General features: G+C 39.8%; 2 protein-coding genes across 10 annotated transcripts in view; both read right to left on the bottom strand.

Moving 5' to 3' along the window:
- NFKBIZ (NFKB inhibitor zeta) overlaps nt 1–6867 on the bottom strand; it is a 33860-nt gene extending 26993 nt beyond the window's left edge. The window contains exons 1-2 of one of the 2 annotated variants that reach the window (XM_009199388.4): nt 5572–6867; nt 4066–4141 (exon numbers count right to left, since the gene is read on the bottom strand). The gene's annotated coding sequence lies outside the window, so the exon portion shown is untranslated. The remainder of the gene's footprint in view (nt 1–4065; nt 4142–5571) is intronic. The other variant, XM_009199391.4, reaches the window with a different exon arrangement.
- A 4388-nt stretch (nt 6868–11255) lies between these two features.
- The window catches only part of NXPE3 (neurexophilin and PC-esterase domain family member 3), a 43716-nt gene continuing 41396 nt past the window's right edge, over nt 11256–13575 (bottom strand). For all 8 annotated transcript variants that reach the window (XM_009199368.3, XM_009199379.3, XM_009199371.4 and 5 more), the window contains one exon: nt 11256–12689. In XM_009199368.3, coding sequence (XP_009197632.1) covers nt 12139–12689 — 551 coding nt within the window. In that variant the 3' untranslated portion in view covers nt 11256–12138. The remainder of the gene's footprint in view (nt 12690–13575) is intronic.

Below are 13575 nucleotides of genomic sequence, written 5' to 3'. Positions count from 1 at the left end.
TGATACTAGAAATTCCAAGGGTAAATTTGGCAGCCTTGCCCAGTGATCACTTTCAGTTTCTTCAAACTCTTACCTTCCACCTCAAATTAAACACACCTCCTTTCCCCATAGCAGAGACACAACATAGAAAGTTCTTATGGCCCTCAGAACAACTTTTCACAACTGTTATAATTAAAAAATAAATCATCCTTTCATTTTTTTTCCATCCTGGGTTATTTGTTCAACCAAAATTTATGAAGTCATCCTGTGCTATGCTGCAGAGGTAAGGGAATGGGTGTGGAAGGGGAGGAGAAGGGCAACAATCAGAACTCACACAATTCCTATCTTCAAATTGTCCTCAGTGCATCTTCATTCACAAGACCTAATCCCCACATCTGTGGATCATCTTTGTAGCTCTGGCCCTTTTAAACCTCCAGCAAGCCTCCCTAGGTTTAAGATGTGGAACTCTACTGCCAGTGGTCCAAATTTCCAAAAAGATCTGACCCACATGGAATCTAAGTGCATTGCCTCAATGATTCCCATAGGAGTTATTCCCAACCATGCACATCTTCGTAAGTGTGTGCACTGTAGTATGTGGCCATGCAAGGGTGAATAAATAGGAGACGTTGTTTTAATAGTGGTGCTGAATCATTCAGCAGAATTACTCAGAACTTCGTGTCATTTTCTGTCACATATTCACGGTGTATGCACTTATTCACTGCACCCTGCCAAATACTACACAAAATGAATTAAAAAGAAATTCATCATGGTGCAGCCACTGTGTAGAATAGTATGGCAGTTCCTAAAACAATTAAACATAGAATGACTTGATATATCCCCAAAAGTAATGAAAGCAAGGATTCAAACAGATACTTGTTTGTTCACAGCAGCCATGTTCACAGCAGCATTGTTCACAATAGTCAAAAGACAGAAACAATCCAAGTATCCATGGACAGATGAATGGATAAACCAAGTGTGGTAAGCACACTTACACACATGCTGGAATAGTATACAGCCTTAAAAAGGAAGGACATTCTGACATTTATACAACATGAATGAACCTTGAAAATATTACGCTACATGAAATAAACCAGTCACAAAAAGATAGGTATTATATGATTCCACTTATATAAGGTATGTAGAGTCATTAAATTCATAGAGACAAAAAGTAGAAGGGTGGTTGCCAGGGACTTGGGAGAGGGAGGAATGCAGAATTATTGTTTAATGGATATGAAGTTTCAGTTTGGGAAGATGAAAAAGTTCTGCAAATGGCTGGCAGTAAAAGTTGTAATATGAAAAGTACTTAGTGACACTGAACTGTACACTTAAAAATGGATAAGATGGCAACTTATGTATCTTTTATCACAATTTTTAAAAATATATTTAAAGCATTTAAGGATATAATAGAATAAAACTTTGCTGAAATAAAGAAATATAAAGCCAGGCATGGGGGCTTACACCTGTATCCCAGCACTTCGGGAGTCCAAGGTGGGAAGATCCCTTGAGGCCAGGAGTTTGAGACCAGTCTTGGTAACATAGCAAGACCCCATTTCTACAATAAAAAAGAAAAAAGAACCAAGAAGCTTGGCATGGTGGCATGCACCTGTAGTAGTCCCAGCTACTGATGAGGCTGAGGCAGGAGGATCACTTGAGCCCAGAAGGTAGAGGACACAGTGAGCTATGATCATGCCACTGCACTCTAGCCTGGGTAACAGAGCAAAACTCTGTCTCAAAAAAAAAAAGCAAATCTTTGTGTGGCTGAGGCAGGAGGATCACTTGAGCCCAGAAGGTAGAGCACACAGTGAGCTATGATCATGCCACTGCACTCTAGCCTGGGTGACAAAGCAAAACTCTGTCTCAAAAAAAAGAGCAAATCTTTGTGTGGCTGAGGCAGGTGGATCACTTGAGGTCAGGAGTTCAAGACCAGCCTGGCAAACATGGTGAAACTCCATCTCTACTAAAAATACAAAAATTAGTCAGGTGTGGTGGCACATGCCTGTAGTCTCAGCTACTCAGGAGGTTGAGGCATGAGAATCACTTGAACCCGGGAGGCAGAGTTTGCGGTGAGCCGAGATGGGGCTACTGCACTCCAACCATGGGTGACAGAGGGAGATTCTGTATCAAAAAAAAAAAGAAAGGAGACAGAGAGAGGAAAAAGAAGAGGAGGAGAAGGAGAAGAAGGAGAAGGAGAAAAAGGAGGAGGAGGAGGAGAAAAGAGAAAAGAAAAGAAACTAAAAATGTTGTTCCTCCTCTGGAAAGCAGTACTTTTAAAATCCATGAAAAATGAGGATGTAGACACAAAGCAAGACACAAAAAGACAACAAACCACAGAAAAATCTTTTGACCTCCGTTGAATAAGTACATGCAGAGCATTTACAACGGCATGTCTCAACCTTTCTTTCAGTATTAGACCCGCTATGGAGTCTTTTTAGACATCTTTTTCCTAATCATCCCCTGATGAAAGTTTAACACCACAGATATACTGTATATCTATTATGTACTATGCTCCCTTTCGGGGTCACAAACCATTGTAATAGCTAAGATTTTTCCCTGAAGAACCGATTTTTACCCTCTTGGAGATAATATCACCCTCTCTGAGAATGCATGATTTATAGTATCAGACCCTCTACAGATTCACAGTAGTAGGCTGTCTGGCAAACTTGACTGAAACAATCAGAGGACTGGGGATGCATATAAACTACTCAATGCTAAAATGTATCCAAAAGTCTTCTACCAATATTAAAAGTGCCTGCATGTTGCTAAATATCTGAACAAACAGTGAAAAAATCATTTTTAATGTCTCCAAATATCTGGAGGTTGGCATTTTATAGATACAACATCTAGGTAATTAACAGTATTTTGATAAGTTTAATTCAGATATTTGGTATCATATATACAGAACGTAGCATTGTGATTATTGTTTAATATAACCATGAAAGAATTCACCATTTGTCGTGGTGAAGTCTATGAAAAAGACACATGCACCTGTATGTACACTGCAGCACTTATTCACAATAGCAAAGACATGGAATCAACCTAGATGCCCATCAACAGTGGACTAGATAAAGGAAATGTGGTACATATACACTGTGGAAATCTACACAGCCATAAAAAAGAATAGAATCATGTCCTTCGCAGCAACATGAATGCAGCTGGAGGCCATTATCCCAAGTGAATTAACACAGGAACAGAAAACCAAATACCACATGTTCTCATTTATAAGTGGGAGCTAAACATTGGATACTCAAGGACATAAAGATGGCAACAAAGACACTGAGGACTGTTAGAGGCGGGAGGGAGGGAGGGAGGCAAGCAAGGGTTGAAAAACCACTATGATCAGGGCCTGGGTGATGGGATCAGTTGTACCCCAAACCTCAACATCACGCAATATACCCAGGTAACAAACCTACACATGCACCTCCTGAATCTAAAATAAAAGTTGAAGTTATGAAAATAAATAAATAAAATAAAGCTAATTACAGCTACCTAAAATACTGTAGGGCTAAATGAGATCTTGCTGGTAAGCTCCCAAAACAAGTGTTTAATAAGTGTTCATTCCCAATCCACTAACTTCATCAGTGGCAGTAAATATTTTCATTCACTACATTCGAAAGGAAGGTATTTTACTTCACAGACAATCCCAAATTAAAGGAACAGAAAGTGCTTTAATCAGAAACCACAAATGCTAGCTTTAAGGAGCCTCTTCACCAAAACTATGAGGGGGCATGATGCTCTCCAAGCCTGTTAAAGATTACTTAACCCTGAAACTGTCAGTAATCAGAGAGCTGATTTCCCCTCTTAGATGTATTCGTATGTCCTCCTGCTATGGAAAACAGCAGAAATTCAACAAATTGGTTTTAAAAAATACTACTAAGCCACACACACATACACAAAAAAAAATCTTAGTTCTCATGAAATCACAGTAAAATGCCTATAAGTAAAATTCAGAGTAATTTTGCAGCAACTTCAAAAAAACGGCTAATTTAAGAAAAGAATCTTAGAAAAATCCCGCCACCCTCTTTGACATCAGCCAGGGGCTAGGTAACACCTGGATGCTACTCATTTAGAAATATCAGCCCTTCTCACCCTCGGGAGTTCAGCATCAGGCCAAGAAAGCCAAAACGTGAAGTTCAGCCAGGGCCCTCGAGATCTTCCTGTTAACCTGGGAGAAAAAATCAAGAGGCCTCCAGTTCAGTGTCAGCTATGAGTCAAAAGAAAATGGTGTTTTCAGAAGCAATTCATTGTTGGTCTCAGAACAATTAGAAAATCTTTCCCCTCAGTAATGCGTTCCATGGCTTTGTAGCTTCTGAAAGGGTTTCTTTTGCTCTCTGAGAGCAGGGTCTGTTTCAAGGCAAGAAAAGAGAAGGGTTTGCTTCCTTTTCCTCAGTGAGGAAAAGTCTGTATCTGAACAGCTGGATTATGCTGACCTCGGTCATCACCTCCACACTGGAAAGGATGCTGCCAAACGGTTCCCGTCATCTGCGCTGTGCACTGATGTCATGTGCTAACTCCTCTCAGACTGACTCTTCTGCCACCGCAGTGCTCCACGCCTGTACCCTCCCCAACTGTGTCTTTGACCTCAGCAGGATGATGTTAGAAAGACGGTGGGGAGGGGTGGTGGACTATACATTGTATTTTGAAGCCAAATAAAAAGACTGCAGGGTTATCTGCATGTTTAGATGATCTGTGTGGCTGATGCCCTGCTCCATCTGGGATTATGTGGGGTGGTGAATGAGACTTGGAAACTTTTCTCTCCTTTTATTGTTTAAACAACCTACTGTCTAACAGAAGCAAAAAAATATTCCACCCAGCCAAATATTTCTTTAGATGTCAGATTTAAATAGAGGGAATATATATTACCAAATGCTTAAAATTTATAACTGCCATCCTCTTTGGACAGCACCTTCAGCCACTACAGCAAATTCACTAATCCCAATGAAGAGAATCTCTAATCCATTCTATTTAGAAACGGGCTTTTATTCAAACAAACCCCTTAACAAATACAGATTATCATGAATCTGGGGGTCCAGTCAAATCATCAAATTTCAGGTTTTCCTCATTCATAAAATGGCTATTCATACATTTTAATTTTACAGAAGTAATGTAAGAATGAATGAGGGCATGCTATAAAGTACTTCAATTTACTCTATTTTCCCATAAAGATATGGTTTCATGTCTACGCTTGGTGGGAAAGCACACCTCTAAACCCGCACATCAAATCTCCTGGGAGGCTTCTGCCTCCGGATATCATAGTTCTAGGTCACTGACAGAAGATACAGTGTTACATTAGATTTATGATACTTCATCACCCATTCTATCGATCTCCTCCATTAGTATCTTAGTCCTTCCTGGGCCTTTAAAACAAACAGACACGATTCTTGCTATTACTAAACTACAAAAACATCCCTGATGTTCTTTTTCCAAAAAAACTATCCCCCAATATTTTGCCCCAAAGCAAGTATGGCTACTCAAACACAAGAGAGTGACTCCAAAGTTAAGAATCTGACTATGGGAATAGGAAAGAAAAAGAAAAAAAAAAAAAATCTTAGCATTTAAGATATTTTAATAAAACATCAAATAATAAAAATATACCTTTGTGTTTGAAGAGTCAAGTCAAACAAATACGTAAGAGGAAATCAATTGTTTCCAGCTCTAATCAGCGATAATAACCCAAGTACGTGACAGCATGAGAAAGACGATCGGTTTCCTTTTGAGGTTAAATGATAAGCAGCAGCTAACAGCCTTTTTCTCTAAGAACTCGCCATCTGACCTCGTGGCAAGAGGAAGCTCGCCCCTCGCACTGGCGCCCTTTATAGCGTTCGCTTTCAGTTCACCACTCGAGTGAGGACGGGGGCGGGGGAAGCTAAGAGCCTGTTTTCTAAAATACAGAATACGGTCATCCTCTCGTTCGAACTGGGTTGCGTGGGCACTGAGAACGGCCAGAGGAGGCAGGGAGGGGGTAGCGAGGACCAGGTTTGTGGATTTTTTTCTGCATACTGGAAATTCCCAGGCCAAAAAGGTACCGACCCGAGTCCCGGACATTCCCCTCGAGGGCCGGCTCCAAGACCTGGACTGGAGCCGCAGGGAGGAATCAGAGGCAACATCTTCAAACAAAACTTTTTCCTTAAAGATGTCCTTTTAAAATGTTCTAGTGAATCTCCTGATGGGCGTTAGAGTTGCCTCTCATCAGATTCACTTCATCTTATTTCACTTTTTCTGTGTGGCCCCTAACCGTGGGGGTGCAGTGGGCGGGTGGAGGGAGTTACCTTTTACAATACAGCTTTTACAATATGGCAATCAAAAAGTAGTATCGCTATCCTGTGCCTTCATTGACTAATTAAAGGACAAGGAATCTGTGGCATAAATAAAGCAATGGTCCTGTAACATGAAGATCACTTTATTTTCAAGGCGTAAGGGGAATGGTAATGGGGTAGATTTAATAGCAAATGAACCACTGCACAACACTGAAAGGGTTTCTCCTATGACATTTAGTTTCACTTCTTTTCCATTTAGGACACCAGCTGCTGTAATCTCGGTACTACTTTTTTTAACGTTATCTTCCCCAAGCAGTGTTACAATCCAGTTGGAATGGGCATTAGATGTACACATCATTAGACTCTTAAAACTAAAAGAGGACCAATAGCCTCTCATTTAACCAGAATATTAAAAAAGAAAATATATGTACACACATATAAATATATTTAAGTTCACACTTTATTTTTTATTTATTTATATATTTATTTATTTATTGAGACAGTTTCACTCTTGTTGCCCAGGCTAGAGTGCAATGGCATGATCTCGGCTCATTGCAACCTCCACCTCCCAGGTTCAAGCAATTCTCCTGCCTCAGCCTCCTGAGTAGCTGGGATGACAGGCATGTGCCACCATGCCCGGCTAATTTTGTATTTTTAGTAGAGACGGGGTTTCACCATGTTGGTCAGGTTGATCTTGAACTCTTGACCTCAGGTGATCCACTCACCTCGGCCTCCCAAAGTGCTGGGATTACAGGCATGAGCCACCGCGCCTAGACCACACTTTTTTAAAAAGTTAAAATATAAAAGCACTTTTAAGAGACAAGTTAGACTGAAGGTGGTGGAGTACAGTGCTCTCCTAGCTTCTGTGTCCTTTAAACTGCTGCCCTTAATCATCCTCTTATCTTCCACCACCTCCACTCCCCTAGGATTCCCAGGTCCCCTTAGCACTCAAGGGGCTGTGGTCTCACCTTCAAAAGAAAAACAACTTCAAAATTTTATTTATTTGCACACTGAGGTGTCAAGAATCCTAAGTACACTAATACTACATTGTAGACATAAACCAGGTAGAATAATGCTTAACACAAGAAAATAAATACACTTAAAGTGGAATTTCTGGCATTAGTGACTAGCTGAGGTTAAAAAGCTGAATTTACCCAGAACCCACAGAGATAATGCTGAGCAGTTTTTTAGAAAGTTGGGGAGGCTTATTTCTGTCATTTCCCTTGGGTGTTTATTTCCCTGTACCTCTCTCAGTGATCACTATTTCCCTGAACAGGGTCCAGAAACAGACTCATTTCTGGCATGTAACACATGAATATGTGAAGGCTTACCATATTTATTCTTGTCAAGTACCCTGATTTACCAATCTGCAAACTAAGTTTTCAGATTGATAAATGTGAAACTGGATTCAGTTATTAAACTGGATCAACTTTCAATCTGAAACTTAATAATTGAATCCAGGAAGTGTCAGTTAAGTAGTCTTAATTAAAATGATAGTTATTCAGAATGGCAAAATGAATCATACTGGAACACCAAAGGTCAGTTTTACATTCACTAAAGAAAGGTGACTTTTGGTAGGATAATTCTATAAAATGTAATTTGCATAGAAAGGCTTTATTATGGGTTCTATCACAAATAGCATCAAATCAATCATCTCAGTTCTGAAACGAGACTCACTACATTAAATTGTCATTCCAAAATAGAAATTCGTATTTTAAACCACTGAAATTGATATAAACCACTGTTTTTTATTTTATTTTATTTTTTTTGAGATGGAGTCTCGCTCTGTTGCCCAGGCTGGAGTGCAGTGGTGCGATCTCGGCTCACTGCAACCTCCGCCCCTCCAGGTTTAAGCAATTCTCTGCCTCAGCCTCCGGAGTAGCTGGGATTACAGGCACCTGCCACCACGCCTGGCTAATTTTTTTGTATTTTTAGTAGAGACGGGGTTTCATCATCTTGGCCAGGCTGGTCTTGAACTCCTAACCTCGTGATCCACCTGCCTCGGCCTCCCAAAGTGCTGGGATTACAGGCGTGAGCCACCATGCCCGGCCCACTGCTTTAATATTGTAAACCTAAATGTCTAACCATAATGACCAACTTATCTAATAATGAAAACTGCAGTAGCAGTACTATTAAGTAGATCTTTAAAATTAACTTATGAAGACTATTTAACATAGAAAAATATTTATATGTAAAAAACACAGACCCAAATTACATATTCTCTATAACTATATGGTTAAAAAACCTGCAAGAAAATATACCTAAATGCTAATGTTCATTGCATTCAGATGATAGAATTATGGATTTTATCCATACACTTTTCTTCTAGATTTTATAGTTTTTAAAAATTATGATGTCCCTTATATTTATACTGGGAAATATATATTTAAAACAAACTATTATTTGGCTACCATGCTAATATTCACAACCATATGGCACTAGCCTAAAATAAACTTTTCAGAAGAAACCATCCTATCTAACTATTCTGGGAAATGTTTAAGTGGTATAGTAATCTCTATCAAAATTTCCACACCAGAGTGAAGAAAGACAAATCAGATGTGGGATGAAAGTTGTTCTCACTGATACGTGAGAGCTAAATGATGAGAACACATGGTCACATAAAGGGGAACAACACAAACTGGGGTCTATTGGAGAGTGGAGGGTAGGAGGAGGGAGAGGATCAGGAAAAATTACTAATGGGTACTAGGCTTAACACCTGGGTGATGAAATCATCTGTACAACAAACCCCCATGACATAAGTTTACCTTGAAACACACTGGCACATGTACCCCTGAACTTAAAAGTTGTTAAAAAAAAATTTTTTTTAAGAGAGATGAAAGTGACTGAGAATACCTCAAGAAGCTGTGTCACCAAATCTTTAAGAACTATGTCACCAAATCAAAAAATAACAGAAACTAGACAAGATCATAAGAAAGCATTTGCACAATCAAGTGGCAGCATTCCAAACCACTGGAGGAGGAATGCCCTCTTTCCTTTTAAAATTCTCCTGGGAAAATGACCGCTCAGCCTCCTTGACACATCCTTGAAGAAATGTCTAGAAGTTCTTTCATGAAAAGAAAACTCTGGGCTGGGCACAGTGGCTCACACCTGTAATCCCAGCACTTTGGGAAGCCGAGGTAGGCAGATGGCTTGAGCTCAGGAGTTTTAAGACCAGCCTGGACAACATGGCAAAACCTAGTCTCTACAAAAAGATACAAAAATTAGCTGGGCATGGTGGTACATACCTGTAGTCCCAGCTACTCAGGAGGCTGAGGTAGAAGGATCGCTTGACCCCAGGAAGTCAAGGCTGCAGTGAGCCATATCATGCCACTGCACTCCAACCTGGGCAAAAGAGCAAGACTCTGTCTCAAAAACAAATAAATAAATACAAACCCTTCTTTATGAAAGTCTCACAATTTTAGCTGAAAAGGGATATGGACTTTTTTCAAATACCTTATTTCAAATCGAAACTTGAGTTCCTCATCTATAAAATGGAGCTAATATTACCTATACTACTGGATCATGAACAGAATTAAACCAGTTATTGGTAAATCCCCTGAAATAATAAACAAGCCATGTTTATTCCCTCATTCTAGCTTACCTCTTCTCTTAGTGTTTCTTCAAGTGTGGAATACCACCATTGCATCAGAATCACTAAGCAGTTGCCACAAAGGTTGGTTCCATAAATCCCAGAGGCATCATGGTCCCTCTTTTTTTTTTTTTTTTTTTTTTTCTAGAGACAGGGTGGTCTTGCCCTGTTGCCCAGACTGGAGTACAGTGGCATAATCAAGGCTCACTGCAACCTCTGCAACCTTCTGCCTCCTGGGCTCAGGCGATCCTCCCACCTCAGCCTCCTAAGTAGCTGGGACTACAGGTGGGTGCCATCACACCCAGCTAGTTTTTGTATTTTTTGGTAGAGATGGGGTTTCACCATGGTACTCAGGCTCAAGCCCCTTTCGGCCTCAAGCAATCCGCCCTCCTCAGCCGCCCAAGACTGTAATCCCTGCTGGGATTACAGGTGGGAGCCACCATGCCTGGCCTTAATTCTTTTATTATTTAACAAAATTTGTTAGAGATAAGATCTCTTGTCCATTGCCCAGGCGGGAGTGTAGTGGCGCAATCATAACACACTGCAGCCTTGAACTACTGGGCTCAATCAATCACCCTGCCTCAGCCTCCCTAGTAGCTGGGACTGTCCTCCCATGCCTGGATCATTTTTTATTTTTTGTAGAGACAAGATCTTACTATGTTGCCCAGGCTGGTCTCAAACTCCTGGCCTCAAGCAATCCTCCTGCCTGGCCTCCCAAAGTGCTGGGATTACAGGCTTGAGCTACCACACCCTGCCATGACTCTTAATTCTGCATTTTTGTCAGATATTACAAGTGATCCTTAGGTACTGTAAAGCCATTAAAATTAAATTATTTAAAATTAAACTATTTTAATATATTTTATTGCCTCATTAGACTCAGAAACAATTAAAAATCTTCTTTCCCCAAAAAATACTTTAAAAACTTGAAGGTGTTCCTCAAGGATGGGAAAGTAAGATCTGGGGCCCTCCTATTTTAAATTAAAAATGCAAATTATTTGACCCATTCTTCTAAGGGTATATATCATTCATACTTCAAGCATCTGTCTTTCTCTTTAAGGCCTCCCTAGTTTCTTCATCTGTCTACTTAGGAGCAACTTCAACTAGACTATAATCTATCATAGCTCAAAAAGAAAAGAGTACTTACTAAATGATCCCAAATTAACTAAACTCATTTAAAATTAATAAGTCAAATAAAATTAATAATTCCATTCTTCTTAGCTAGCCAGTAGGAATAGCAGCTTCTTCCAAGCATGAGAGAATGGGTGTGCCTTTTATGCCCAAATCAAAAAATACCAAAAAAAAAAAAAAAAAAACCTGTCATGAATTATAATAGCTTATTAATTTCTAATTAGATTTTAACTTCTAATTGTGGTAAGTAGTTCAAAATAACAACAACAGCAACAACAACAACAACAAAAAAAAACACCTGAAACTGGTGGGGAAAACTTCCACAGCTTTATAATACAATAGCATTCTTTACACAAAAGTCAATTCTTAAAACCCTCAAATTTCAGATCATAAAAATAAATTTCCATTTACAGATTTCCCCCTTCCAGTTCCAAAAGTAGTTATTCTAGAGTAAGTATTCAACACATAAAATTTAGCTGAATCAAATAAAAATCACCAAATGCAAATGTCGATTCCAAAGCACAGATTTTATATATACTGCTTTCATAGTTCCCTTTTGCTCTTTTCTAGATAAAAGCAGGAAATTATAAATATTCCCACTAAAAAACTCGAACCAAGCACACTGGCCTTTTCAAGTAATTCAGAAAAGGTAGATCATCAAGAGAAACTTCTGAGACACAGCAGTCTTCAGTGCATTCACAAGAGCCTCTGACTGTAAGCTTTCTCTAGTTAACCGCCAGAAGATGGACTACTTGTGCTATGCATGCAGATGCACTCCATTTCCTTTACCAGATAAGCTACAAACACTCTACTACCAACCAAACTTGTCCCTTCCATCAGAATATTTTTCATACTCTTTAGCAAAGTAATCAACCCTCCCAGGAGAAGCTAATTCAAATACACTCATTAGCATCTTTGGTTATAAGAGCAATACAGTGTGTAGATGCTGTTAAGAGTTCTACCATGGCTAAGTCAAGATTAGATAAAATCCTATAGTAGATACAAATGTAACCTGCATTTTCTAAGCTCCTTGTAAGTCATCATATAAAGTCCAGATCTTTTTGAAATTTTATGCCTATTAATGGCAGTCAGCTCTCACTGGGGCCACTTTTTGTAACTCAGGTCAATTGAGAAGGTCATTGAATATGATTCCTCCAGTCCCTTCCAAGACAGGCTAGGTCTCCCAGGCTAGGTCTCCAAGGGGCACACAAAGGACAAGAACATGTCCAGTTGGTTCTTCACAATAACTTCATCTGGATGCAGCTTGTGCGGTAGATAATGGGCCAGGGTCATCTCCCAGGCATCGACGAGATATACTCCAACCCCTGAGAACATCCTCCGGAGGATGGTGTCCAGCTGAAAGTTGTACCAGTCGCTGTTGAAAAGGCTCACCTCAGGTCCCAGCTCCTGGGCGTTGGCCGTCCGGATGACCACCACGGTCTTTGGGCTTCGATCGAGGAGCCGAACCACTGCTCGACGGATGTTCCTGAGCCGCCGGATGTACACTTCCAAAGGGAAGGTGCTGAAGTGAGACCATACAGCTATGGCAACCACTGTGTTCTTCCCTCCCACAATGCCATTCAGCTCATTCGCCACATAATGGAGCTCACTGCTAAAGACGGTTGTGAAGCGGATGGGTGGACCATGGCAGCGGTATTTGAGCAGGATGTTGTGCTTCTGGTCCACTGCAAGGAAGGGACCCACATTCTTGGGACTACCCAAGTTAAACTCCACTAAATCTGAAACAAGGAAAACTCAAGTTCATAAAAACCTTCAAACCACGCACATATATTTTGATTATACCTTATTACGTGGCTTTAAATAACAAGTTTTTTTTTAAGTACAACAAAAAGGTACAATATAAATGTAAAGGGAATACCTATTTCACTGAACTCTGCCCCCTTTTGTATCAATAGGCCTTTATTCTAACACGTTTATTATTTAAATTATTACATAAACATAACATTCATTATAAATAACACCATCAGTGATAGACTCTACACTACACCTGTCTATGCCTGAAAAACAAAATAACCCATTTTTCTCTAATTATTAGGCCAAGAAATGTTGCTATTTGCACTGATCATTGCAATTTTTTAAATCTATGTCTAAAAAGTTTCTGTTAACTTTTATTTTAGGTTTGGGGGTATATGTAAAGGTTTGTTACATAGGAAAATCTGTCATATATTATTTCATCACCCAGGTTTTAAGCCCAGTACCCAATAGTTATCTTTTCTGCTCCTCTCCTTCCTCCCAACTCCTCGACTCAAGTAGACCCCAGTGTCTGTTGTTTCCTTCTTTGTGTTCATAAGTTCTTATCATTTAGTTCCCACTTATAAGTGAGAACATGCAGTATTTGGTTTTCTCTTCCTGTGCTAGTTTGATAAAGATAATAGCCTCCAGCTCCATCCATGCTCCCACAAAAGACATGATCTTGTTTTTATTGCTGCATAGTATTCCACAGTATATATGTACCACATTTTCTTTATCCAGTCTGTCACTGATGGGCATTTAGGTTGATTCCATGTCTTTGTTACTGCGAACAGTGCTGCAATGAACATTTGCTTGCATGTGTCTTTATGGCAGAATGATTTATATTCCTCTGGGTATATACCCGGTAATGGG

The sequence above is a fragment of the Papio anubis genome, chromosome 2 (genome assembly GCF_008728515.1).
Source record: "Papio anubis isolate 15944 chromosome 2, Panubis1.0, whole genome shotgun sequence".
Taxonomy (NCBI): domain Eukaryota; kingdom Metazoa; phylum Chordata; class Mammalia; order Primates; family Cercopithecidae; genus Papio; species Papio anubis.
This window is presented reverse-complemented; position numbering and strand designations above follow the sequence as displayed.